Source organism: Papaver somniferum, unplaced genomic scaffold, assembly GCF_003573695.1.
Source record: "Papaver somniferum cultivar HN1 unplaced genomic scaffold, ASM357369v1 unplaced-scaffold_80, whole genome shotgun sequence".
NCBI lineage: Eukaryota > Viridiplantae > Streptophyta > Magnoliopsida > Ranunculales > Papaveraceae > Papaver > Papaver somniferum.
In genome coordinates this window covers 1883795-1911230 of record NW_020650971.1, presented here as the reverse complement: position 1 = coordinate 1911230, position 27436 = coordinate 1883795, and the positions used below count along the sequence as shown (strand labels likewise).

General features: G+C 34.7%; 1 protein-coding gene across 1 annotated transcript; it reads right to left on the bottom strand.

Moving 5' to 3' along the window:
* Nucleotides 1-41: 41 nt before the first annotated feature.
* Nucleotides 42-3338, bottom strand: LOC113345055 (serine/threonine-protein kinase PCRK1-like). Its single transcript, XM_026588918.1, has 4 exons — nucleotides 2910-3338; nucleotides 1771-2031; nucleotides 1338-1460; nucleotides 42-1004 (listed from the first exon to the last, which is right to left on the bottom strand). The coding sequence occupies exons 1-4, from the start codon at nucleotides 3336-3338 to the stop codon at nucleotides 453-455; spliced, it is 1365 nt and encodes a 454-aa protein (XP_026444703.1). The 3' UTR covers nucleotides 42-452.
* Between the last annotated feature and the right edge of the window lie 24098 nt (nucleotides 3339-27436).

Here is a 27436-nt window from a genome sequence, read left to right as displayed (position 1 = left end):
TGCTTGTACTTACATATACATTACATCCTACAATAAACAGGTTGCAAAAAATAGGTGTATCGTTGTCGTTGTCACATTACATAGATGACAAAGAAAGTTCACCGATATGGTTTACATATATGTCACTCTTCGGTAGTTGAGCAATTACATCTCAAAACATGTTTGACAAAATCAAGGAAAAACATAATTGAATTGAATATTTGGTAACCAAGAACTTTCAGTAGATACCTTCTCCATAGACTTATATACACAAAGAAAATTTCAACGAAAAAGAACTGGGAGAGAAAGACAGATTCATCCTTCTTCCTGAATTGCTAAATGTATCTTGCACTCTCAAAAGATAACAAACTGTGTTTGAAACTGAACGCATATACTTGTAATCGCGTAAGAGACCTTTCATGGAAGAACATTCTGTCATCATCTCCACAAGTTTAACTAATAATCTAGAGTAATCACCATGTTCTTACCACTGGTGTCCAATTTCTCCAATCTAACTTCCCACTAGTTTTGCTTCTTAAACTCACCAAATCTTTGAATTCAAGTACTTTTTTCCGGTAACTATTACTTTGTTTTGTTGGTTGTTCGGGCACAACAATAGGTTCTTCATTTTCTTTCAAATTATCATCTATTTTAACAGGTTCTGGTAACGATGTGTCTATGATCATCTGTCCAAGAATCTCTACTACTTCACTCATTCTAGGACGGGATTTCGGTTGCTTCATGAGACACTTGTTAGCTAAGGAAACAAGTTTTTGAGCTGATTTTATGCAATACTGACCTTCTAGCCGTGGATCCATAATCAAATAGAATTTCTTGGAGCCTGATACATAAGGCTTAACCCATTCCAAGAGTTTCTGCTCGCTCTTCGGTAGATTTCTGTCTACTGATCGTCTTCCTGTGATGAGTTCATAGAGAACCACACCAAAACTCCAAACATCACTTTTAGATGTCAGTCTACCTGTTTGAACGTACTCCGGAGCTGCGTACCCTACTGTACCCACAACCTGTTCAACCAAATACACTACAAAATTAAACAACCAGTGCTATTTACGCTCATTACGGTTATCATCTAATAAAACGCCATATAGAGGAGGATTAGAACTTAGAGGCTGATGACTAGAACCAATCACAATGAACAACCATGCTAGATACATTGTACTGGGTAATGAAATTCATATCTGAAACATGGTCTGCGAAGAAGATATACGAACACGTATTCTTCGTACTCTATAATCAAGAAACTAGTCTATAGGACTTTTAAATGCAAGGTAACGAAACTCCTGAAAAACAAACTCTTAATCCAAAAAAGACATTACTCCAAAATTTATGAAACTTACCGATGTCGAAACATGACCAAGTCCTTCAGCTGGTCCTTGCCTGGCCAACCCAAAGTCTGAAAGTTTTGCAGTGAAATTTTCATCCAGCAGAATGTTCGATGTTTTAAAATCCCGAAATATTAACTGTACCAAAGAAACATAGAAATATAGGTTGGATGCTTGACAAAGTTCACATAGAAACTGTACCGTCTAAAGTACAGCACCAACTGCAGGAAGCTCTTTTCTCAGACGTAAAGAAAGATTACTCCCAAACTATATCAAATCAGTATGAGAAGGAACGCTCAAATGGTTCATGATTTTACGACTAAATACTAAATTAAGTGTTACCATAGAAGTTGCAATTACTATCTGTAGAAAGTCAGGTAGATTACTACTAAACAGATGCCAACATTACTAAGTTATTTTACCAGGTAACACAAAATTAATGAGGTACCTGAAAATCCATTTCTTCATGAAGGTACGCTAAACCGCAGGCAGCATCATGAGCAATTTGTAATCTCATTTTCCACGACAGAGGTGAAGGTACCCGAGCAAGTAAATGGTCTTCCAAGCTTTTATTTCTCATAAGTTCGTAAACCAAGAGTCTTTGCATACCCCTTTCATCATCTTCGGCACAATACCCCACTAATTTGACAAGGTTTGGATGTTTAACCACACCCAAGAAATTCACTTCTGTAATCCACTCTTTGTGCCCCTGAATACAAAAGGTAAAGTAGCAGGCAAACCATCAGATAAAGTAAATAATATTAGAATAAACCTCTTACTCAAAATCCGTCAGAAACAAACCGAGAACACTTTGATGCACTCTAATTCCATCTGGAAAATGCAAACATAGCTTCTGGCACGACGTGAGAAAATTAAGAATCAACGCCTTTACCAACAAACTTAAGAACTTGGTTGCTGAGTTACTTTAAGAGTTATATATAAACACAACGAGGCGATTGGGCAAGTAAACTGAGAGATGGAACAATTTCTAGAACCCATACAGTGAAGATTACGTGCCACTTCTCCCGATCCGGTAACACCACTTTTCCCCAGTTATTAACAAATTGCATGACAATTTTCTAGAACATGCCACTCTAGCTTCATCAAAGGACAAGCACCAGTGGCACAAAATAGTGAACTTATTCTTATCCATCTAGATCTCTACATATCTTGCTTCTCTATTCAAACATGAACTACTAGTTCTCGCCTAATTCATTTCTTACATAGTTTTCACCTCTCCCAATTCCACAAGTACCTTATAAATTTGATACTCCTGTTAACTCGTACACTAATAAGAACAACAAACCGCAAAATTTGCAAGGTCCTTGTTGCCTAAATAAAGCTAATTACACTCCAATAACAAACCAATCAATTAACATATCAAAATTCATGTAAACCCAAACAGCTAATGTTGACAAAAAAATAATCTGAAAATGCATAAATTTGTTGATTTCTCCATGTTCTAACAGAGAGATTGCAATTCAGTAACAAACCCATTCAGCAAAATCAAGAATTCACAGATAAAAAATCAATTAAAAAAAAAAACTGACGAAATTGATGAAAGGGGAATTAAATCGAAGACCTTGCCTGCATTCCATTCCGATTGAGCTGTTTAATAGCAACATCCAACTTCTCCTCATCATCTACCTCATCACTAAGATCATTATTAATCTTAACAACACCTCTATAAACAGAACCAAACCCACCTTCCCCAATCATCAAACTTCTACTAAACCCTCTAGTAGCACATCTCAATTCATCATACTTAAACACATGTAATTCATTAGACCTTCTCTGAGACAAAAAATCATGGAAATTTATTGTATCATTCAAATCCCTTGAATAATCTGAAGAATCATACTCCGAATTACGTCTATGACTAGCATCTGCAGTAGTACTTGACGATGCAACACTCAATGATCTTGCCCATGATACTTTCGATGATACCCTTGATGGAATTATCGCTTCTCCTCCATCTTCTTCTTCTAAATCTTTTGAGAAATGAAAACACTTCATTGTTTAATTTCTGGGTTTTTTTGTTTCAGACATTGAGAAGATATTTGCAGGGGGAGTCAAAGGGTAGGGAGGGGAGGTGATGAAATGGTGAACTAATACTGGTGCAACTAGTTTGAAATCTTCTTCTTTGTTTGCTTAAATTCTTGTTTAGAATAATGAATGAGTAGTGTTAAACAGTGAGAAAGACAAGTAGGCTTTGAATTTTTTTGGTTTGTTCTGTTCTGAGAGTGGGATGGATGGGGGTTGGTAAAAGAATAAGACTGTTTTAAGACATTGTCGTCTTGTTTTAAGTTTCTAGAGGAGATAATACTTTACCGGCAAGGACGGATCCAGTAAGGATAAATTTTTCTTTTAAGGTGCGGGCTAAAAGCCTTGGTTGAGCAGATATTTTTTTTTGTAGCTTGTGGGGGAAGGTTATCCGGGTTAAAGCCTCCTTTAGCCCAGTTGTAGGTCTGTTAGTGCTTAGGGGAAGGTTCGGAAAGGAGACTAGACTTTTAGTTATGTTTGTTTCTAGGAGGGGCATGTGCCCTTCTATTCCGCGTGTTTAGAATCTCATAACTTTGGTCATATTAAAAATGGCGTATAAACAACTAAGTAACACCACTTTGACGGCAAACTGATATGGCAGAATGTGAACCGGTGAACCAGTGGGACCAATAAGAATGAATGTGTGAGAATCGATTTTGGTGATGTTTTTGTTGTGGGTCTATTAAGAATTTTGGAAGAATTTTAAGTAATTTTTGGTAGATTAAAAAGGGGTTTGAATGCTTGTTCGATAAATAATCTTAGTAATCGGAAACAAAAATAATTTTTTTGCTTTTAGAAGGCGGAAAATTACTTCTAAAATGTTATCCAAACATGCTATAACTGCAGACTGCCGTGGTTTTAGCTTTTTAATTTTAATATAGTTAATTAAAAGAGGTTTTTGCCATTTGCATATGCCGTTTCTTGCTTAGCTTAGGAAAATGCCTTTTAGTTTGACTGAGGTTCAAATGCCGCCGGGTTGTGCCATTTCAAAACGCATTCACCAGCCTATGTCCAGTGAATAATGCCGCCAACTGTGTACGTACAAAAATATTGGCCCATAAATTGACTTACCCAAAACGTCTCCAAAAAACAGCCAAACTTGACGTGACAAAAAATGCAAAATCAGAGTTGGATGAAGTGTAGTGCATTTTCGACAGTGAGAGCGTGGCTTAAAATAAAAATAACAAGTTTCCACAGAGTTTTGATCAGAAAATAAGTTATTAGATTGGGGACCTCTTTATTATTTATTTTCCAGTGTACATGGCTTCTTCTTACAGTCCTATTATTCTAATTATGAACCCTGAATGACTCATTTTAGAGATATTTGAAAGAAAAAAAATGGAAATCAAAGTTTTTTTCTTCAAAGTTTAGATTGGAAATCAAAATTTAAAACCCTCGCAGTGAATGGTAATACCTAAATCTCTTAAAAAATTGGAATCAAATTCTGAAAAGCAGGTAATAATAAAGTCGATGGATGATAATACCCGGAAACTGAAAGAGGAAAATAGGCTGGTATCCGATAATAATGTTTGAGCAAGAATATCGTTAAGATATTGGTTTGCAATTTGCCAAAACTGCTGCTAATAGGGGTACAAAATACATATTATTAAGGGGTTGGTACACCCTAAGCACTTTGGTACCCCTATTAGCAGCCTTGCAATTTGCAGCCAAGATTTTTTCTTTGGGGATATTATAAAACTTTGACTTCTTGTATTTGGATGAAGTTGGATCAGATCACCATCATCCATTATAGGATTTGGTCAAATAATAATTCATGCTCTATTATTTGTTCATGAATGTGTGTGCATATTTTGACGTATAAACAATTCTTCAGCCAGAATTTGAAATCTAAAATAAAAGAAATTTCAATGTTTTGTGGTGATTTAATATGAGTATGAGACTGAACCTAAATCATGGGAAGACAATACCCATAATTGGTGCTCACATGTGGAAGAAGAAGAAGTTTGCATAGATAATATTGTTTTCAAGTTGAAGTTTAAGAATACATTTCCCTTGCATCAAATGATCCCCATAACTCGCCGCGGAAGTGGTCGTACCAGATTTTTATCTATCGATAATTGATTTATAATAATTGTTTATTTTCGCATAGCTGAATTTAATTGTTGATTCTAAAACTTTTACAGTCAACTTAAAACTACGTCCTAAATCAGCAGGGTAGGAAAATTCATAAGTGTTTGATGGATAATAGAGGCTTGAAAATAAAGAACCAGTGGTATTGGACAACGGCACGAGTACTCATTAAGTGACAAATAGGTCTGTATCGAACAATTAATAGTAAAGAAGATTAATTTCGTCGGCTGTGGTGATTATTATGTGGAAAGTTTCTTAGCTGAGCAAAAATCATAAAAGTCTCTTTTAGCAGACAATTTGATTGTGACTTTATTGCTTTTGGTGGATCTGTTTATCGCATAAAAGTTGCACTATTGTGACGATGATGGGCGGCTAATCTGCCATACTTGTGCTATTATAAAATTTGTGCAATTCAAAAACGCATCGACCTGATACTTGGAATTTGGAAATAGTATAAGACTGATCCATATGGGCTAGATTGAGCTGTTATTTTGACGAAAAGGTGTTGCAAATCAAAGAAAAAGTGTGGTTTAAAAGTTAACACTTGCACTTGCTAGTTCTCTCTCCTAGCATTTGCTCGCAGTTCAACTAGCAGCGAGATTGAAACGCTGAATGATTCAGCGCTCAAAAAGTGGTCACAACGCTGAACGATTCAGTGTTTGGGAATATTCCAGGGCATCAGCGCTGAACTATTCAGCGTTTCCCTGGGCGTTGTTCCATTCAGCGCTATAGGTTGGTGCTGCACCATCCAGCGCTCGACCCTTTTTTCACCAACGACTATTTTTTTCTTCAGAATTTGATTTTCTAAATGTTTGACAAGTGTTTGGCAATTTGTTCGAATGGTTGTTTGTTTCAAAATTTGAGAATGTACCAAAGTAAGGGAAATCTTCCATTACATTGCAAAACAAGGTTACAATGCTTTATGAAGAAATTAAGAAAATACATTAAAATTAAAATAACTTAAAACATAAAAAAGTACATTAAAATTGAAATCCTACTTCTAAATAACTTAAAACATAAAAAACTACATTGAAATTGAAATCCTACTTCTAAATAACTTAAATTATTACTAATATATCACTTTAATTTTGGGATAAGTGGCAATCCATGACGGGCCAAAATCTCGTTCTTCCATATTTTGTAGAGGGGTTTCTCCCAATCCTGTAATTCATCCAAGTTTTGGCGTAGGATCTTCATGTCATCTTCTCTTTGTTGTGTTTGTGCCAAGATTGTAGAGTTTTCCATGTTCTTCTTTAGGTACTCTTCCTCTGTTTCATATTTGGCCTCCATGTGTGCTTGTGCAGTTTCAAGAAGTTCGATGAGTTTATCCATTTTTTTTATCTGCTTTATGTGATGCTTTAGCCTCACGATCCCTTTTCTTTGCTTGATCTCTCCTTCCACTTCGAACGTCATCTGTTTGTTCGAAATAACGTCTTTTACGAGATATGTCTGAGGTTTCAGAATTATGAGTAGATGAGGAGCTACCAAACCTTGCCATATTTTCCAAATATTCATCCATATTATCAGCTTCATTGTCTTGAGTAGCTTGAGTCTGTTGAGTAGGTTGAGTGGAAGTACCAGCTCCATCATCATTATTCACCGCTGGGTTGTAGTCGGGTTGATAGGTCTTCAGCATCTGAAAAACCAATTCCAAATTCGTCTTCCATTGTCTTCCAACCTCTGCTTCATAATTCTGTTGTCCAAGAAGATACTGGGAAGAAAAAAAATTATTAGACAAAGAATGAAAGGAAAAATTTAGAAAAAGAAAGAAATAGATCAAAATGGAAGAAAGAAAACATCAAAAAAAAAAATTGAGGTACTTACATAATCTTGTTCACCTAACCCTGAAGGTTTGTTTCGGAAGTAGGGCCTAACATGTGAAAGATATCTTTTCACTTCGGTTCTCAATGTGTTGCACCTTGTTTACAATGGCTTTTTATCTCTTGTGGTACCATTAGGGCCTTTTCTTTTATCGTACTCTTCAATAATCTTCCTCCAAAATACCACACCTTTTTTATCTTTTCAATGAATCGGATCGTTGCTTGCTATAACCCAACCATAAATTAGTGCCTCATCTTCAATTGTAGTAAAATGTGCCATAATTTTGTATGAACAAAATTATGTGATGAAGAAGAAGATAATCAATGAAGAAGATAATCAATTGATTTTGGTATGAGGGATGAAGGAGAAGTAGTTCTCTATTTATAGGGTAGCCTGAAAATATAGCTGTTGAGGTTTCAAACGTCCACTAAATCAGAACCGTTGAGATTCAACGGTCATATTTGATCTAACGGATGGGATTGATCAGCGCTGAATGATGCAGCGCTGCAGCGCAGAATGGTACAACGCTGCTTTCCCTGCCGTTGAAATTAACGGCTAGTTTTTTATCTTGCGGCTGTTAGCTAAAGCGTTGTTTTGTTCAGCACTGTTTGGTTCAGCGTTTTGTCTAACGGCTATATTTTCAGCCCAAACTTAGATCATTAGCAATTCATCCATACAAACTAAATTATCATTAGCAATTCATCCATATAAACTAAATTATCATTATCATTCATTTTCATCATACAAATAATCAAATTACCAAAATTTCATTTTTTTGTTCATAACAAATAATCAAATTAAATCCCAAAAATTCTAAAAATGAATTTCGATCCCATATCATTTAAATCACGTAAACATATCATCTAAATCATGCATTGTATCAACTATCAATCATCAATTTCATCAAATTTTCATCATAATCAAAAATCAAGAAAAAAAGAACCCTAAAATTTTAAATCCCTACCTCAATCAATTTCGTGGACGGAATTGAATGAAAATACTCTCAAACGATCGAGAATTATATGGAGAACAAACCCACGAAAGTATTTAAGAAACAAATTTCTAAAATCATTAATCTTCAACATGCATTTTCGGGTGTTTGAGTGAAGAAATGAAATGGGGAAGAACTGAGGGAGGGCATCTGCATGGAATAAAACCCGATTCTTAATTGTTGAAAAGTTCAGTGCTATCAACGTAGCTGACCAAGTCAAGCATTGTTCGGTTCGACGTTCACCTGGGCGCTGACGTAGCTGTATTGTTCAACGTTCGATGCTGAACTATTCAGCATTTCGCTGTTATATTCCCCATGCCATAGGACTTAGGAGGTTGCCCTAGCTGACGTGGATGACCAATCTAGATGCTAGATTAGAAGACCATAGGGGTTAGCCTAATATTGGGCACCAACATTTTTTATGGCCAAACCAATTTGTAGACGAAGTCTGTTTGGATACCACGAGTTATTTTTTGACTTTTAAAAATAAAAAATATCAGAAATCGATTTGCGAAAATAATTCAAAATGACCAACATGTCATTGAACTTGAATATCCTCAAGATGAAACTGATTACCTCCCGGCAGATGGACCAACATGAAAAATTGGAATACATATATTGTTTATGTTATGGGCTAATCTATTATAAGTTGACTGGCGATAAGGGTTTATTTGGGTGCTAAAACACATCGATATCATAGTATTCCCGAGAACAAAAAAAAGTAGAAGAGAGATCTCAAGAACAAAATACAAAAGCATTAAGGAAAGAAGAAGAAGAAGAAGAAGAAGAAGAAGAAGAGAGTTGTTAGGGAATGCCTCATTATTTGGCTCATTAAATAGGAGTTATTGAAGTAGTCATCTTCACAATGACTATGTTAGAGCATTGCTCGGTTGAAACCACTAGCGTTGGTATGTCAAGCTAGTTTTCAAATTTGTTTCCAAAACGCATTCTTGATTTAGTATACTAAAAATAGTTTCGGACCAGATCAGGTCTAAGAAGAACCATCCTTGAAGGATGAATATTGAAGACTACAAGAAGACATCAACGAGGACTTCATAAAAAAAGATATGTGGTAATTGATTTCAAATGGATTCTTGTTCAATTCTAACTTTTTAATCTATCGAAACAATGCTCACTCTATGGAACAATTCCTATGACGGTAAATGTACATTTATGTATATATATACTCGAGGTTATTTGAGACACGAATTTTGTGACACTAACCTGTATCCCTGGAAAGGTTCTCATGTTATACTGAATGATCTTACTAATTCAATGAGCCAAGAATCACTCATTTCTGAGTTATAACGATGAAGTTACGAGTGATTTATTAAATTAATAGTTATAAGCGTTGCTGAAAGTGTTGCAGTTTGTTAGTAGGAACCAATCCAAGAACTGTTTGTAACGGTTCATAGACTTGAGCCTAATTACGTGACTAGAGGCCTTTCTTAGTCATGTTTTTGATGTTTCCTTATCTAGACAAGATAGCTATTACTCCAAACATATTTGATTACCATATTAAAATATTTGTGATATCTTTTAATTCCTTCTTAAGATAAATTGTGATTTATTCACATAAATACAATATTTGCTAAATTAACTTGAAAAAGCGGGGGTCAAACAACACCACCCAATATTTCGCTTAGCAATCTGTATGGACTAACTCCAATATACTTTGCTAGAGAATCAACTAGACAGTCAGACTCAATCTAGATTAAAGTACGTATATTGAGGAGTTAATATCTCTCTTATTTACTCGAGCTAATAGAAATCAGCGAGTCCTCAATCAAACACAAGGAATAACTTGGATGGTACCAAAGACCAATATCCAAGTATCAATCAATGATAATCAACAACCAAAGATTGGATTATTCTAATTGATGATCTTAACGCACAACCTGCATTATTTCAATTATAAAGATAAAACAATATAATGCGGAAATTGAAATAACACAAACACCATAATTTTGTTAACGAGGAAACCGCAAATGCAGAAAAACTCGGGACCTAGTCTAGATTGAAAACACACTGTATTAAGCCATTACAGACACTAGCCTACTCCAAGCTAACTTCTATTGTCCAAGAAGATACTGGGAAGAAAAAAAATTAATTAGACAAAGAATGAAAGGAAAAATTTAGAAAAAGAAAGAAAGAGATCAAAATGGAAGAAAGAAAACATCAAAAAAAAAAAATTGAGGTACGTACATAATCTTGTTCACCTAACCCTGAAGGTTTGTTTCGGAAGTAGGGCCTAACATGTGAAAGATACCTTTTCACTTAGGATCTCAATGTGTTGCACCTTGTTTGCAATGGCTTTTTATCTCTTGTGGTACCATTAGGGCCTTTTCTTTTATCGTACTCTTCAATAATCTTCCTCCAAAATACCACACCTTTTTTATCTTTTCCATGAATCAGATCGTTGCTTGTTATAACCCAACCATAAATTAGTGCCTCATTTTCAATTGTAGTAAAGTGTGCCATAATTTTGTATGAACAAAATTATATGAAGAAGAAGAAGAAAATAAATGAAGAAGATAATCAATTAATTTTGGTATGAGGGATGAAGGAGAAGTATTTCTCTATTTATAGGCACTAGTCCAGAAAGGGCTATAAATCACGCATGAAATCTGTTATAAAGCATAGTTTATCACGTTTTTCACCCGTTATTAGAATCGTTATTTATTTGGTGTGACTTTTTAAAAATGACAAATAGGAAACGTTATTAAATACAACGTCTAAAATTCGTGATTTAAAATCACATACATAATCTGTTATTAAATATCAAAGTTATTATTGTATGTAATATTAAATAACGGTTGATTTATGTCATATAAGAATCACGATTAATATATGTGAAATATAATAAAGGTTGATGCATGCCATTAAAAAAACACGGTTATTAGGTGTGAAATAAAACAATGGTTCATAACCGTTATAATTGGAGGTATTTCATTAAAAAAAATTTACTAATTCTAACGAGACTGTTTCGTCATTTTCTAGCTACGGATTCAGATTTTGGAATCCGAATGAAATCAGTTCAGAATTATATTTAGTGAGGAACGAATTGCGAAAAGAAAATAAACGTTAAAGAATTACTATTAATTATTTATTAAAAGAGAATATAATATTCAAACATAGATTGGCAGACATATCCTAGCAACTCCAAGTTACATCCTTAAAATTAAAAAACTAATCAATCTACTCTCACTACCATTCTAACTTGATGGCTCTCCTAGAATAGTCACATAGGCCTTGGGACACTTAACAAACTCACTTCTTTTAACATTCCAAAGTACAGCATCATCATCTCTATCGCACGACATCGCAGTTGGATCAATAATTTCCTCAATCATGCAGTTGTAGTGGTCATCAATCAGTAGCTTAGTATCAACATATGCAAGTGCAACAACCTTTTTTCTGAAGTTCCTCAAACAGCAAAGACCAAACGACGAAGGAAAGGACGAAGGAATCCCAATACCCTGTATATGTAACAAGACAAACTTTAAAATCCCATAATAGCAGCATCGTATACATATGACTATACATTACTAAGAGATATTCGAGGTCACCTGTTGATAAGAGCTATCACAGATCTGACCATGTACTCCAGTGTTGTTTTCTGTCTTTTAGCATCCAACTGTGCTTTCAAAGCTTCGGCTTTCTTCCTCACTTTCCGAAATTCGTTCCTCACTTCCTGCAACTTGGCCTTCATAAACTCAGCAGTAAGAAACTGAGATTTAGAAATACCAGCACCCATTCCGCGTATGTATCCCTTTTGATCAGCGCCATATATCTAGCCATATACATGAATCAAATTCAAATTTATTGAAATTCGGTCAAACAATTAATGTAACATAAGGGAATTTCCTAGACTACTACTATGCAGATGGTCACAAGGCGGCAATTATAGTATACCCATAAAGGGAAACTTCGTCCAATACAGTCTAGAACTTATGTCTTCAAGCATACGTTACATCTTATCACGAGTTCAAGGATACTACTTGAAAAACTAGTGAAACCTACATAGCGGTGCTGACTACTTGAATATAGATGCAACAATATTACAGTGTAGTAATATGATTATAGGAGAGAAAACAAATTTCAAACCAAATCAGCAAGCTGTACTATAAGAAAGCAACGTAATCACTACCACCATCCAATATGAAAATTCAAGAAGTAAAAAGATTCATGTTACAACAAATTAACCACTAACCTCGGTGACAGCTTCAGTGCCCAAACACTTTTGTGATGAAGGATCTTTATCATATGCCTCCTTCACTAGTGCCTACACATCAACAGAAGCCTACCAGATTCAGAGACTAACTGACATCTTCAATATCAATAAACAATATAAAAATAGAAGAACTTACAAGTTTTGCAGCTGCCTGTGATTTAGAAGACGAGGGATCATCATCTGGGGTGGCTTTATGTGTTTTCAGAAACACATCTGGCCTATATATCTGACCAATGGGGGTTTCCTTTTCCTGTGACAAAACAATGCATTAAATAAATACTTGCAAAATTTTGCATCACAAGACAACATCTGTGAGCCATAATAAAGAAGAGGTTTACTGACAAGATAAGTGCATCAAAATTTAATTAGCTGCTAAGGTAAGTAATTATCCTACAACAACAAGCCTTGAAATCTAACCATCTGGGTTTCTTCAGCTATTATTGCACTTTAAAAACCAAATAGATTGAAACTAACAACTTTCAGTCGGAAGCAACAATGCAAGGAATGAACAAGAACCAATGGAACTAGTATAAACAAGGACTCTAGGCATACCAAAAACATCCTATGCTATCCAACTAGGGAAACAAATGAAATAACATAAGAATAATAGATTAAAATGAAATATATTGTTAAGAATTTACCAATTCATTCCACCTTGTAGGGACACCTTTCCTACCACCTGTATATTGAGCTTTAACATTTGACCGTGCTTTCGCAGCTTGTTCAGATTTTTTCAGCCACTTTGGGTCACTGATGTTATTGATAAATTTCTCCCAGTCTTCTTTCTTATTGTATGCTGGAAACTTCCTTTTCTTTTTTTCCACAGATGTAACACCATTGAGCGATCGTTTTTTATTTGACTTTTTAGTTCTCCAGGCACTGTTTGCTTTTGCTAAAACATACTTCTTATGGATAGTTGTTACCTGGTACATATTCTGTAATAATGCATTGTAAGCATTTAATTTCAGCATTTGGTAAGGTTATAGAAAGCCAAGAAAATATATATGAACATACGCATAAGCGGAAAAAATTCAATTGGACTCACTTGAACAGAGTTCCAAACATCTTATTTGTCTTCTAGAGGAACCTCTTTCCATTTTGCATACCCCAACCTTATTTTCGACCTTGTAATCTCTCCGATCAAGGTTGCAAAATTTGGTAGCCCGTTCCATTGCCCATGCTCATTAAATAATATTGGCAAACGGTCATCTAGGTTTCAAAAACCAAAATTAGAATAAGTAATGAACCATTTGTGATTTAGAAAAGAATGTATTTGAAGGAAAAAAACTTACTATAAGAAAATAAATTGTAGTTCATATAACTTAAAAACTAGGGAAATCAATGAAAAGATATTTAACATTACCAGTGTTCTCAATTTCATGGGTTAACAAAATCTCATCAAATTGGCCCCCTGAACTATGTGCACCATGACTTGATCCAGATACTATGGGGTTATGTCTCGGAGGCGAGTAAAGCCAGTTGAATGTGGGGATTCCTTCCCTTGAAAAAGAAGTGGACATCTGAAACATAGACAAAAATAATGATCGAGCTCGGTTAAAAGAGTTGGTGGCCATTGGTAATGGTGATAATGCTTATGATGAAGAGATGAACAATACGATGAAAGGGAAAAATTAACCAAGAAGTTGCTTCACTGAGTTTATTCTTCACTGAACAATACGATAAAAATGAAAAACACACTAGATTAATCAGATAGAATTGGGTATGAATGTTATCAGTAGCATTTACACACTAGTTATACACTTATATTCACACAAATTATTTGATATATGTATCTATAAACCAAAATGAAGCATACATAAACATTGTAGTCCTTAAAAGAAAGCAGGTTAAATTAGTAAAAGTAACCCCAAAAAAGTGCATATATTATCATTGAAAGTGAGATATCATTAAATTTGACAATTTATGAACTTATTCATATATCAAACAGAAAAAACAAAACAATACATTCAAATTCAGTAAAAATTACACAAGATCAGCTTAATTAAACCCATTATATCATGTTTAATTGGTTCTAAAAACCAAACCCATATTAAATTCGATCAAATCAACATGAATAGACTCCCCCTAAACCAATTTTCTCATAAAAAGGCCAGTCTAATTAGGGTTACAGTGATAGAAATGTTTAGACCCAAAGGTTTTAAACACACAAACACCCAGTATACACCATAATCAAATCCAAATACCACTTGCTATTACAAAAATATAACAATCCTGAGTAACCCAGATTCAATCAAAGATGGTCTGAATCTTTTCAATCAAAAGTCAAAAGTTATTAAGATAGAGACAAGCATAAGATTATATTATAAGATAATCAATCTAATATGTGACCCATGAGTCTTTTCAATCAAAGATAGTTTAATAAGATTGTATTGTTACAAAACTAGATCAATCCTATGTAACCCCAATTTCAGATTCAATCAAAGAGTCTAATATGAACTCGTGCATCTTCCAAATCAAAAACCAAAAACTATTTAGCTACAAATAAGCATAGAAAATATATACCTTGCTGTTTTTGATCTTTGATAATTCCCCAAAAAGATATATCTCTTAACATCTCTTAACTGATTTTAGGGTTGAGATTTATAGCTATTCCAAAACAACACCAAGTGGGAATAATCCCCGCCCAAAAGGATTTTCTTTTGATTTTCATCCCGCCCAAAATTGTTAGGGTTCAAATCGAAAGTTTTTTGACCGAGATTATTACCGCTTGATATTCTTCTCCCATTTCTTTTGAATATAATCAACACCATCATCCTACGGCGATGCAGAGATATTTCCAAAATTATAGAAAAAAACTTCAATGAATAACCCCTAATTTTATGCCAAAATATCAGATGGAGGATAAATCTTCTACCTAAGATAGAGATGGGGGGTGAAGGAACAAAATACGCTAGATCTACTCTTGAGGAGAAAACTATGTTTACAATGTTCACATTAAAACACGCGTTTGTTTCTTTTCTTTCTTTTTTTTTCACCTTTTTAGTTGGGTGTACTTTTAGTGGGACTTGGGCGTACACGGCACTAAAGACTTTGGTCTTTTATCTTTAATGATCCTTGACTAAGGTTGACTTTTACCAAGAAGAAAAAACTTAAAAAAAATAAAATTTGTTAAATTAATTTGTGTAGCATATTAAAATTATAACACCACAAAAAATTAATTAAAATCTGAAAGTATTACTTACTTTTCCCATTCAATATTTTCTTCAGAATGCCATCTGCGTGCTTGTTCGTACTGTGGGTTAGGAGCTTGATTAACATTGACAACATTTGTACGAGGTATTACCAGATAAATTAGGAGCTTGATTAACATTGACAATATTTGTACGAGGCTGTTCTCCATGATGCTACTCATATATATCTGTAAGTCCGTCAAGGATCAAATCAGATAAATTTTGCTTCTAAATTCCACATTAAAAGGAACAAAATGAATAGTACAATAACCAAGTTGAAGCTTCTTATTACACAGAGTCCACAACTGTTAGACACAACTAGTTATCTACTGTTACCTAGGATAAGAGGTGGTAAACTATAAATGTCCATCACTTAATCTTATCATCAAACAAACAAACTTATTTCGAAGATCATTTTGTCATACATTCAAACAAAAATCCAAACATTAATTTAAGAAGAAGAAAATCACACATGACATCCACAAATTTATCTTCTTTCATCGAATCATCTTCTTCGTAAAAGTAGGACCATAACCAACTGTCTAGTGTCTCTACTCTCTACTTCAAATCCACCAAAAACCATTTCAAGAGAGATTGAGATATATCCATCTAGTTTTCATAATGTTTTACTCCAAAATTCTCTAAAAGAAATTGTCATTTGGTTTATATTCTTAAGCTATCTTTGGCAAAATAGATGAGCGTAAGGCAAAGTGGGAACTGTTTTCGAGAGCTGGGGGGTTTTCATCAGGGACGGACCCAGAAATTAGTATAGGATATGGATAAATTTATGCAATTTTTTTTTTGTTCCGACGAGATATTGAAAGTTTCTACAAAAGAAGTTATAAAGTAGTAGTACCTTTTTCCTGATGCAAATATATCATATGTCGCTTACCCAATAACCAATTCTGAATTGTTTCCTAAGCTTTATAGCAATCGGTGGGGCTATACATCACCTCACCTGCAAGTCTGCAGCGCGAATCATAAAAAAAACTTTAAAAAGTCCTAGTGGTTAGCTCCATAAAACTAGATAACCGCGCGCGGGGCGTGACCAACAAAAAAAAAGAATTACACACGGTAAAATATTAACGAAGACTAAGATGAGATATATTTGAACCCCCACCACAATTTTTCTTTCATGTCATCTTCTCTTTGTTGTGTTTGTGCCAAGATTGTAGAGTTTTCCATGTTCTTCTTCAGGTACTCTTCCTCTGTTTCATACTTGGCCTCCCTGTGTGCTTGTGCAGTTTCAAGAAGTTTGATGAGTTTATCCATTTTTTTCATCTACTTTCTGCGATTCTTTAGCCTCACAAGCCCTTTTCTTTGCTTGATCTCTCCCTCCACTTCGAACGTCATCTGTTTGTTCGAAATAACGTCTTTTACGAGATATGTCTGAGGTTTCAGAATTATGAGTAGATGAGGAGCTACCAAACCTTGCCATATTTTCCAAATCTTCATCCATATTATCAGCTTCATTGTCTTGAGTAGCTTGAGTCTGTTGAGTAGGTTGAGTGGAAGTACCAGCTCCATCATCATTATTCACCGCTGGGTTGTAGTCGGGTTGATAGGTCTTCAGCATCTGGAAAACCAATTCCAAATTCGTCTTCCATTGTCTTCCAACCTCTGCTTCATAATTCTTTTGTCCAAGAAGATACTGGGAAGAAAAAAATTTATTAGACAAAGAATGAAAGGAAAAATTTAGAAAAAGAAAGAAAGAGATCAAAATGGAAGAAAGAAAACATCAAAAATTTTTTTTGAGGTACTTACATAATCTTGTTCACCTAACCCTGAAGGTTTGTTTCGGAAGTAGGGCCTAACATGTGAAAGATATCTTTTCACTTCGGTTCTCAATGTGTTGCACCTTGTTTGCAATGGCTTTTTATCTCTTGTGGTACCATTAGGGACTTTTCTTTTATCGTACTCTTCAATAATCTTCCTCCAAAATACCACACCTTTTTTTATCTTTTCAATGAATCGGATCGTTGCTTGCTATAACCCAACCATAAATTAGTGCCTCATCTTCAATTGTAGTAAAGTGTGCCATAATTTTGTATGAACAAAATTATGTGATGAAGAAGAAGATAATCAATGAAGAAGATAATCAATTGATTTTGGTATGAGGGATGAAGGAGAAGTAGTTCTCTATTTATAGGGTAGCCTGAAAATATAGCTGTTGAGGTTTCAAACGTCCACTAAATCAGAACCGTTGAGATTCAACGGTCATATTTGATCTAACGGATGGGATTGATCAGCGCTGAATGGTGCAGCGCTGCAGCGCGGAATGGTACAACGCTGCATTCCCTGCCGTTGAAATTAATGGCTAGTTTTTTATCTTGCGGCTGTTAGCTAAAGCGTTGTTTTGTTCAGCACTGTTTGGTTCAGCGCTTTGTCTAACAGCTATATTTTCATCCCAAACTTAGATCATTAGAAATTCATCCAGACAAACTAAATTATCATTAGCAATTCATCCATATAAACTAAATTATCATTATCATTCATTTTCATCATACAAATAATCAAATTATCAAAATTTCATTTTTTTGTTTATAACAAATAATCAAATTAAATCCCAAAAATTCTAAAAATGAATTTCAATCCATATCATTTAAATCACGTAAACATATCATCTAAATCATGCATTGTATCAACTATCAATCATCAATTTCATCAAATTTTCATCATAATCAAAAATCAAAAAAAAAAGAACCCTAAAATTTTAAATCCCTACCTCAATCAATTTCGTGGACGGAATTGAATGAAAATACTCTCAAACGATCGAGAATTATATGGAGAACAAACCCACGAAAGGATTTAAGAAACAAATTTCTAAAATCATTGATCTTCAACATGCATTTTTGGGTGTTTGAGTGAAGAAATGAAATGGGGAAGAACTGAGGGAGAAGGGCTTATGCATGGAAGAAAACCCGATTCTTAGGTGTTGAAAAGTTCAGTGCTATCAACGTAGCTGACCAAGTCAAGCATTGTTCGGTTCGGCGTTCACCTGGGCGCTGACGTAGCTGTATTGTTCAACGTTCGATGCTGAACTATTCAGCATTTCGCTGCTAGATTCCCCATGCCATAGGACTTAGGAGGTTTCCCTAGCTGACGTGGATGATCAATCTAGCTGCTAGATTAGAAGACCATAGGGGTTAGCCTAATATTTGGCACCAACATTTTTTATGGCCAAACCAATTTGGAGACGAAGTCTGTTTGGATACCACGAGTTATTTTTTGACTTTTAAAAATAAAAAATATCAGAAATCGATTTGCGAAAATAATTCAAAATGACCAACATGTCATTGAACTTGAATATCCTCAAGATGAAACTGATTACCTCCCGGTAGATGGACCAACATGAAAAAATTGGAATACATATCTTGTTTATGTTATGGGCTAATCTATTATAAGTTGACTGGCGATAAGGGTTTATTTGGGTGCTAAAACACATCGATATCATAGTATTCCCGAGAACAAAAAAAAGTAGAAGAGAGATCTCAAGAAAAAAATACAAAAGCATTAAGAAAATAAGAAGAAGAAGAAGAAGAAGAAGAAGAATAAGAGAGTTGTTAGGGAATGCCTCATTATTTGGCTCATTAAGTAGGAGTTACTGAAGTAGTCATATTCACAATGACTGTGTTAGAGCATTGATCGGTTGAACCCACTAGCGTTGGTATGTCAAGATAGTTTTCAAATTTGTTTCCAAAACGCATTCTTGATTTAGTATACTAAAAATAGTTTCGGACCAGATCAGGTCTAAGAAGAACCATCCTTGAAGGATGAATATTGAAGACTACAAGAAGACATCAACGAGGACTTCATAAAAAAAGATATGTGGTAATTGATTTCAAATGGATTCTTGTTCAATTCTACCTTTTTAATCTATCGAAACAATGCTCACTCTATGGAAAAATTCCTATGACGGTAAATGTACATTTATGTATATATATACTCGAGGTTATTTGAGACACGAATTTTGTGACACTAACTTGTATCCCTGGAAAGGTTCTCATGTTATACTGAATGATCTTACCAATTCAATGAGCCAAGAATCACTCATTTCTGAGTTATAACGATGAAGTTACGAGTGATTTATTAAATTAATAGTTATAAGCGTTGCTGAAAGTGTTGCAGTTTGTTAGTAGGAACCAATCCACGAACTGTTTGTAACGGTTCATAGACTTGAGCCTAATTACGTGACTAGAGGCCTTTCTTAGTCATGTTTTTGATGTTTCCTTATCTACACAAGATAGCTATTACTCCAAACATATTTGATTACCATATTAAAATATTTGTGATATCTTTTAATTCCTTCTTAAGATAAATTGTGATTTATTCACATAAATACAATATTTGCTAAATTAACTTGAAAAAGCGGGGGTCTAACAACACCACCCAATATTTCGCTTAGCAATCTGTATGGACTAACTCCAATATACTTTGCTAAAGAATCAACTAGATAGTCAGACTCAATCTAGATTACAGTACGTATATTGAGGAGTTAATATCTCTCTCTTTTTTTTTATTTACTCGAGCTAATAGAAATCAGCGAGTCCTCAATCAAACACAAGGAATAACTTAGAAGGTACCAAATACCAATATCCAAGGATCAATCAATGATAATCAACAACCAAAGATTGGATTATTCTAATTGATGATCTTAACGCACAACCTGCATTATTTCAATTATAAAGATAAAATAATATAATGCGGAAATTGAAATAACACAGACACCAGAATTTTGTTAACGAGGAAACCGCAAATGCAGAAAAACTCGGGACCTATTCTAGATTGAAAACACACTGTATTAAGCCATTACAGACACTAGCCTACTCCAAGCTAACTTCGGACTGGACTGTAGTTGAACCCCAATCAATCTCCAACTGATCCAAGGTACAGTTGCGTTCCCTACGTCTCTGATCCCAGCAGGATACTACGCAGTTGATTCCCTTAGCTGATCTCACCCACAACTAAGAGTTGCTACGATCCAAAATCGCAGGCTTAACAATAAACAAATTTGTCTCACACAGACAAGTCTATCAAAGGATCAACATGTCTCCCACAGAAAGACCCTAAAGTTTTTTGTTCCGTCTTTTGATATATAATCAAGGTGAACAGGAACCAATTGATAACCCAGTCTTATATTCCCGAAGAACAGCCTAGATTAATTAATCACCTCCCAACAGTCTTACTTGTATTTAAACGAAGAGGACGTTGTGGAATCACAAAAAATGAGACGAAGATGTTTGTGATTTCTATATCTTGCCTATCGGAGATATCAATCTCAATCCAATCGTTTCGATTGTACACGTACGATAGAAGATGCAAGATCAGATCACACAACTACGATAAAGTAGTATCGGTCTGGCTTCACAATCCTAATGAAGTTTTTAAGTCTTTATCCTGGTTTTAGAGAAGAAAACCAAAGGTTAAAGGAGAATCGACTCTAGCAAGAGAACTAGTATCACACGAGAGGTGTGGGGCTATTTTTCTCAAGTGCTAGATGTCTCCTTTATATATTATTTCAAATCAGGGTTTGCAATCAATATTAGCTTAGTAACAAAGCATTCAATATTCACCGTTAGATTCAAGCTAATATTTCTCAACCGTCAGATCGAAAACTTAGCTTGTTATACACAAATGAAATATACGCTTCTAGGTTTGTGTAACCGTACCCAAACGTGTATATTTTTTGGTTCAACAATAGTCAACCAAATGGTTAGCCATATGAGAATTTCATATCAACCATGTTCTTCTTCACCATAACTAGTTCAATTGACTTCAAACGAACTAGTTAAAGAGTTGTTCAATTGCAAGGAAATCTCATGTACTACACAGACACAATTGAAGAAAAGATGATTTGATTCACTTGAATCGGTTCATGAACTTTTATAGCCACGGTTTGCAAACTGCATTCCTTAGTCTTTTAAAGTTTAAGTTCAGAAATCATCTTTAGATATATAACCTCCTCAAGTTTGCAGACTGGGTTCGCGAACTTAAGTTACCGGGCAGAGTTTGCAAACTCCAGCAGAAATTCTCAGGTATGAGAACTTCTCCGGTTCGCGGACTGGGTTCACGGACTGAGTTCACGGACTAGTCTAGTTTTCCAACTCCATCAGAAATTCTCGGGTTAGAGAACTTCGGCAGTTCGGGGACGGAGTTTGCGGACTTGGCTTGCGCCATTCTTCCGGTTCTCTTGATCAACAAAGTTCGCAAACTTTGGTTCAAGGAATAGGACTTATACATATATGTGTTTCCACAAAAATGATTATATCCATCATTGGTTATGTAATCTAAACTCTCATTCCAATCATTAAAACATTCTTAGAGGACGTTATACAGTTGTTACACCATTTCTCGTTAAAGCAATTTTCAAAGTGATTGAAACATAACATGACTTTCGTCACTAGGTAAAGATAAACTTGATCGAAGCGAAAAGCTTACCAACAAATATTTCGAGATATAGATAGGCGAGATATACTCGGCTCGAAATACCAAATGTGTATAATCAAAGTCTATATAGCATACGACTTTTGTCTCAAGGAGTAGGAGATAGAGATAGTAGACTTGTGAATGATAGATAAGTTCAAGTCTCCACATATCTTTTTGTTGATGAATTTCCACCGGTTCCTTGAGTAGATCTTCGTCTTGTATGATGAATCGCCATGAAGTTCTTGAGCTCAACTACACTTCTATCCTAGTCCGAGATGTAGCTATAGTAGACTAGAAATCAAGACTTATAGTTTTGATCACTAACATTGACAAACATGCTTGAGATAGCAACGCATGCGAGGTCGACCGAGCAATGCTCTAATAATCTCCCTTTTTGTCAATTTTAGTGAAAAAACTACCAATACTGATAAGCATGTATATGCTACATTTTATACCCATATTTATATTAGCTATGATACAATATTTTAGTTATTAATACTATTTTAGTGCTTTTGTAGAAAGTACAAGTGAATTCGATCGTCCAGCGAATAAACAGCAAAATGTGAGACTGAATGGTGTTTGCGACGAAAATGGAAAAATGTGGTTGGCCTGGTACTTCCATATATCAGCAACCACAATGATGAAATTTGGTTGGCCTGGTATTTCCATGTATCAACAACGACAATGATCAGTTATGTTGGCCTGGTATTTCTATATATCAGCAGCACTTATTATGCTGGCCTGGTATTTCCATGTATCAGCAGCCGGGTTGGCCTGGTATTTCCATGTATCAGCAACCACAATTATGAAATGGGGTTGTCCTGGTATTTCCATATATCAACAACCACAATGAAAAAAATGACAAAATGTAGCTGGCCTGGTATCTCCATATATATCAGCAGCACAAAATTGTTTCATAGACGAGGCACAAACGCAGCAAATGAATTGAAATCAAAGTGGGATTGGCACATGCAAACTGAAAATGGGAGTATTTTATCTTTCTTACTTTATTACAAATATATTCCACCGGGAAAGATAATTTATTTGCCATGTGAAGAATTAATTGAGGAATATTTACACGTGAGATTATTTTGGAAATAAAGTAACTCTTTCTTCATTTAGGAGATTTTGGAAATAAGGAGAGATTATTATTTCATTGGAAGAACGAGGTGACAATACTATTTGGGGAAAGATACTGATGACGACATCAACTTGCATGCAAGATATTTTCATAGAATAATTTATTTTGATTCTTTGATTAATGAAATAAAAGAAAGGGAAGGTTATAAGAAGGGGTGTCAACTATTTGAGAGGAGAGCCCGGCCACAGGGCCGTAAGTAGAGAAGGGTTTTGAAGTTTTGTTTTCGATTCTTCATTTTTCATTAGCTAGAGTTTGATTTTAATATGTTTATGGCTTTTGAGAAAGCCATGTCTAGCTAGAGTCATGTTAGGGTTTAGATAAAAACCAATTTAATTGTGTAAACTCTACATTTATATGCTCAATAATGATTTGAATGAATAGTAGTTTTTATTCATATGGCTTGGTATTTTATTGTTCATGTGATTTTCTTGATTACTTATGCTTTTCAATTGATATGGCGTGCTTTGGTTAAGTTCTTTGACGTGATATGCTTTAGGATTGATAGGTAATGCTTTAGAATCACTACCCATGAAGCGAAGAAAATTACAACGGAGAAACAATATTTGAAAATGCATGGAATATATTTTTAATGACTAGTAGAATTTGCATAATTAATTGGTGGAAACCGAAAATCCTAATAACCCGCTCTCATTTCGTTTACTGATAGAATTATTATTATTTCATTTTGTTCCAAATTTCTGAAAATCGTTCAAACATCATCTTGTCGATTAGTTAGTTTTGATATTAATTAGTAGTAGTATTTCACACTCCTCGTGGGAAAGACCTGTACTTGGCATTGTTCTGCTAGTTAGACACTATGCACTTGCAGTATTTTATTGTAGGTTTCCAAACCTAATAAATACATATGGAATACAAAAAAGATAAAGAAACTTAAATAGCTCCTATTCCACATGTCTAATCTTCAACATTACTCGAAATCTTCATCACTTCCAAGTACTCCAATGATCCCAAAGGTTGTAAGTTTAGCATCACCGTTGTTGAAGATCCGTAGCTATAACAATGAGAAAACATAGTTCTCGATCATTGTTATACAGTTCATGGTATTATTATATAATATAAAAGTTTAATTGTATCACAACTTCGACAATAATACTATGGTGATATGTATCGCTCGCCCTTAATCAATACTCCGTCTCACATGGAAACCACTCCCCCTTACACAATAATCCGAAAACCATATGTTTACGTAGTGTGAATTACATATTAATTCTCCCCCTTTTTGTCAATAAAATTGGCAAAGGTACAAGAACAGGATCCTAATGAAATTTCCGAAAAGAGACGTTTCATAGACTAAAAGAAGAATACATACCAACTAATTTAGATGCAATCATAAAGTCGAAGATAAATGTATTCATCAAGGAGTTTAAAGATACAAGATAACCCCTCTAATATTCCACAGCCGCACTCCTCTCAAGATATTACCATTAAGCAAAAGTTCAAAAGAACTCTCCCCCATTAGATGTCATTCGCGAAAGAACAACATGAGCGACCTTAATTTCGAAAAAAAGAAGGATTTTTGTTGGACACCAAAAACCATGATATATATCCAAAACTCAATTAAATTAATCACAAGTAAACCCATGATTAATTTAATCGGAATACACAACCAAGTTAAACCAGAAAAGTGATCAATTTAATTGATTATGCTCAACATAAGAGAACTTACGGAGCATACGACTAATTTAACCACTAGAAAATGATCAGCATAGCCGTTCATATACTCAACTTATGGAGTATTGCAGTATATTCATAATGGATCATGGAAGATCAATACTGCGGAATATACAAGGATTCATTCTATCTTAAATCATTATTTACATAACAATAATAGATATCATCCTTGTCCATAAAAGATTTTAACCTGTCTTCCATCAAAGAATTAACAATATAGGCTTAACTTTTGTATTTGTCAAAAGTCTGTTCATCCTTTCATTAGTACGTGAATACTAACTCATGAACGACTTTACTTTTGACAAGATATGGGACCTTCAAGTTCACGGACGCAAACATACATATCCCATAAAATATTGGAATATATAAAATCATAAAGATTAATACTGCAAAAATCATCCCTCAAATAATTTTTTAGAATTTAAACCCAAAAAACCTAAAAAACATGAAGATGAAAATAATAGCTATGTGTAGTCACAATCACTGCTATTCCAAATCACTAGTTATTCTCCATCTAAACCCAAAATAATACATACTAGGAGACAATGCCTTTGATAAATTCTTTATCATTCCCGAACTCCTTGTCATCAACAGCCATGGGAACATAAGGTTCGCGGAGATAAGAGTCAATACCAACGAACTGTCTTGACTGATAAGGTCGAATCAGGGACCTCTGAATTTCCAAAGACTTTGACACATAAGCCTTTATTTCACAAATCTCCCTTCTTACTTCTTTGAACTCATCAAGAACATTGAAAATTTTTTGAGAGTTAGATGGAACAACCCTTGGCTTTCTTGTATTTCTCCTTTTTCTTTTCAGGGATGGAGTAACTGGAGATTTTTCTTTTTCCTTGATTGATGGCTTACCAATCATGTTGACATCTTTACAATCTAAAGACATGATTCTTGGAGAACATCTATATGAAACTGGTTTTGTGTGATGAAATCAAAATCTCAACAAGCAGTCTTAAGATATAAAGAATATCCGAAGGAAAAAGGAATGTAGGGTTCGCAACCATTTAATAGGTTCGTGGACGTCCAACTCTAAACCCTATGAAGAGAAGAATTTTAGATAATAACCCTTTATTTGTTAGACAAAAACAAACCTAAGAAAATAAATTTTCCTAAAGCCTGAACGGTACATGATCTTGTCTCTTTTGATCAGGAACATGAGACAAGATGTACCAAACAACACAATCAAGTTGTGTTGTGGTGAACGACAATTTGTACACCATTTTCCTCATGGGAGGAATCCTCTGACCTTTGTCTACCAAAGCGATTTGACCATACTTTCTTCTCTAATGGTCTTGTTCTGTCTTTGGAAACTGACTTCTTAGAAGAACATAAAATCCTACATACCACAACAGTCTTATGAGCGAGTTTAAGCTTCCTTGCTAATCGATTTTCTCTTCCTTGAAGTTTTTTCGCGTGCCTCACTTGATGTTTGTACTTGTAACATCTTGATAGTTCATGACCCTTATGAGAACAAAACGAGAACGTCAAACTTGGATGATATTCAGGCATCTGTGATGTGAAAGCAGCTAAACACATAGTAGATCCTGAAACATTACAAACAGAGTTTCCAAAAGATGGGTCAATTGATTCTTCCAGCTTGATTGGATTCTCTTCTTTACCGAAACCATCAAGGTTGATATATGTATTGTACAACTATCAAAATCAATGTTTTCACATAGAAGACCGACACTTGATTTCCTATCTTCATCAGACTCATACATCTCAGACATCTCATCAAGTGTTACAACAAGACCTTTGTTTCCAGTGTATTTTCTACGATTAGGGCATTCATTTGCAAAATGACCAAAACCTTTACACTTAAATCACTGTGGCATATCCTCATCATCAGCCTCGTCAGCATCCCTATTTTTAGGAGGGACACGATTGTGAGGTTTAACTGACGACTTATGTTTGTCTCTTGAAAACCGTTTACTTCTCTTCAATAGAAGATCTCTAAACTGTCTAGTGATCAAGGAGACTGATTTGTCAAGATCTTCATCCGAAAAATCATCCTCAGAGACATAAACACCTTTGCCTTTGTCAAGCAATTTAGTGTTCTTTTATGCTTTAAAGGCAACATCCTTTCCAATTTTGGATGTATTTTCATGATCAAAGATCTTTAGATTTCCAACAAAGGTGTTCCTGAAAACATTATCAAGGTTATTTCCTTCTATGATGGCATGCTTCTTAGACTCGTATCTGGATGGCAGCGATCTAAGAATTTTCATTACAATGTCATTTTCAGGAATAGTTTTACCCAATGCAAAAGATGCATTAACCATCTCAGATACTTTGTGATTGAACTCATCAAATGTATCTTCATCTGCCATATAAAGGTTTTCCCAATCGGAATTAAGATTTTGAAGCCTAGCTTCCTTTTCACTGGAGTTACCTTCGAATACGGTTTCTAAGATATCCCAAGCATCTTTAGACTTAGTGCAGTTTGATACATGGTGCTGAAGATTTGGG

Coding starts and splice junctions, on each gene's coding strand:
- LOC113345055 (XM_026588918.1), bottom strand. CDS start 3,338: ATGAAGTGTTTTCATTTCTCAAAAGATTTAGAAGAAGAAGATGGAGGA. Junction 2,032..2,909: donor TCAATCGGAATGGAATGCAG/GCAAGGTCTTCG, acceptor TTTTGTATTCAG/GGGCACAAAGAGTGGATTAC. Junction 1,461..1,770: donor ATGAAGAAATGGATTTTCAG/GTACCTCATTAA, acceptor TCTTTGGTACAG/TTAATATTTCGGGATTTTAA.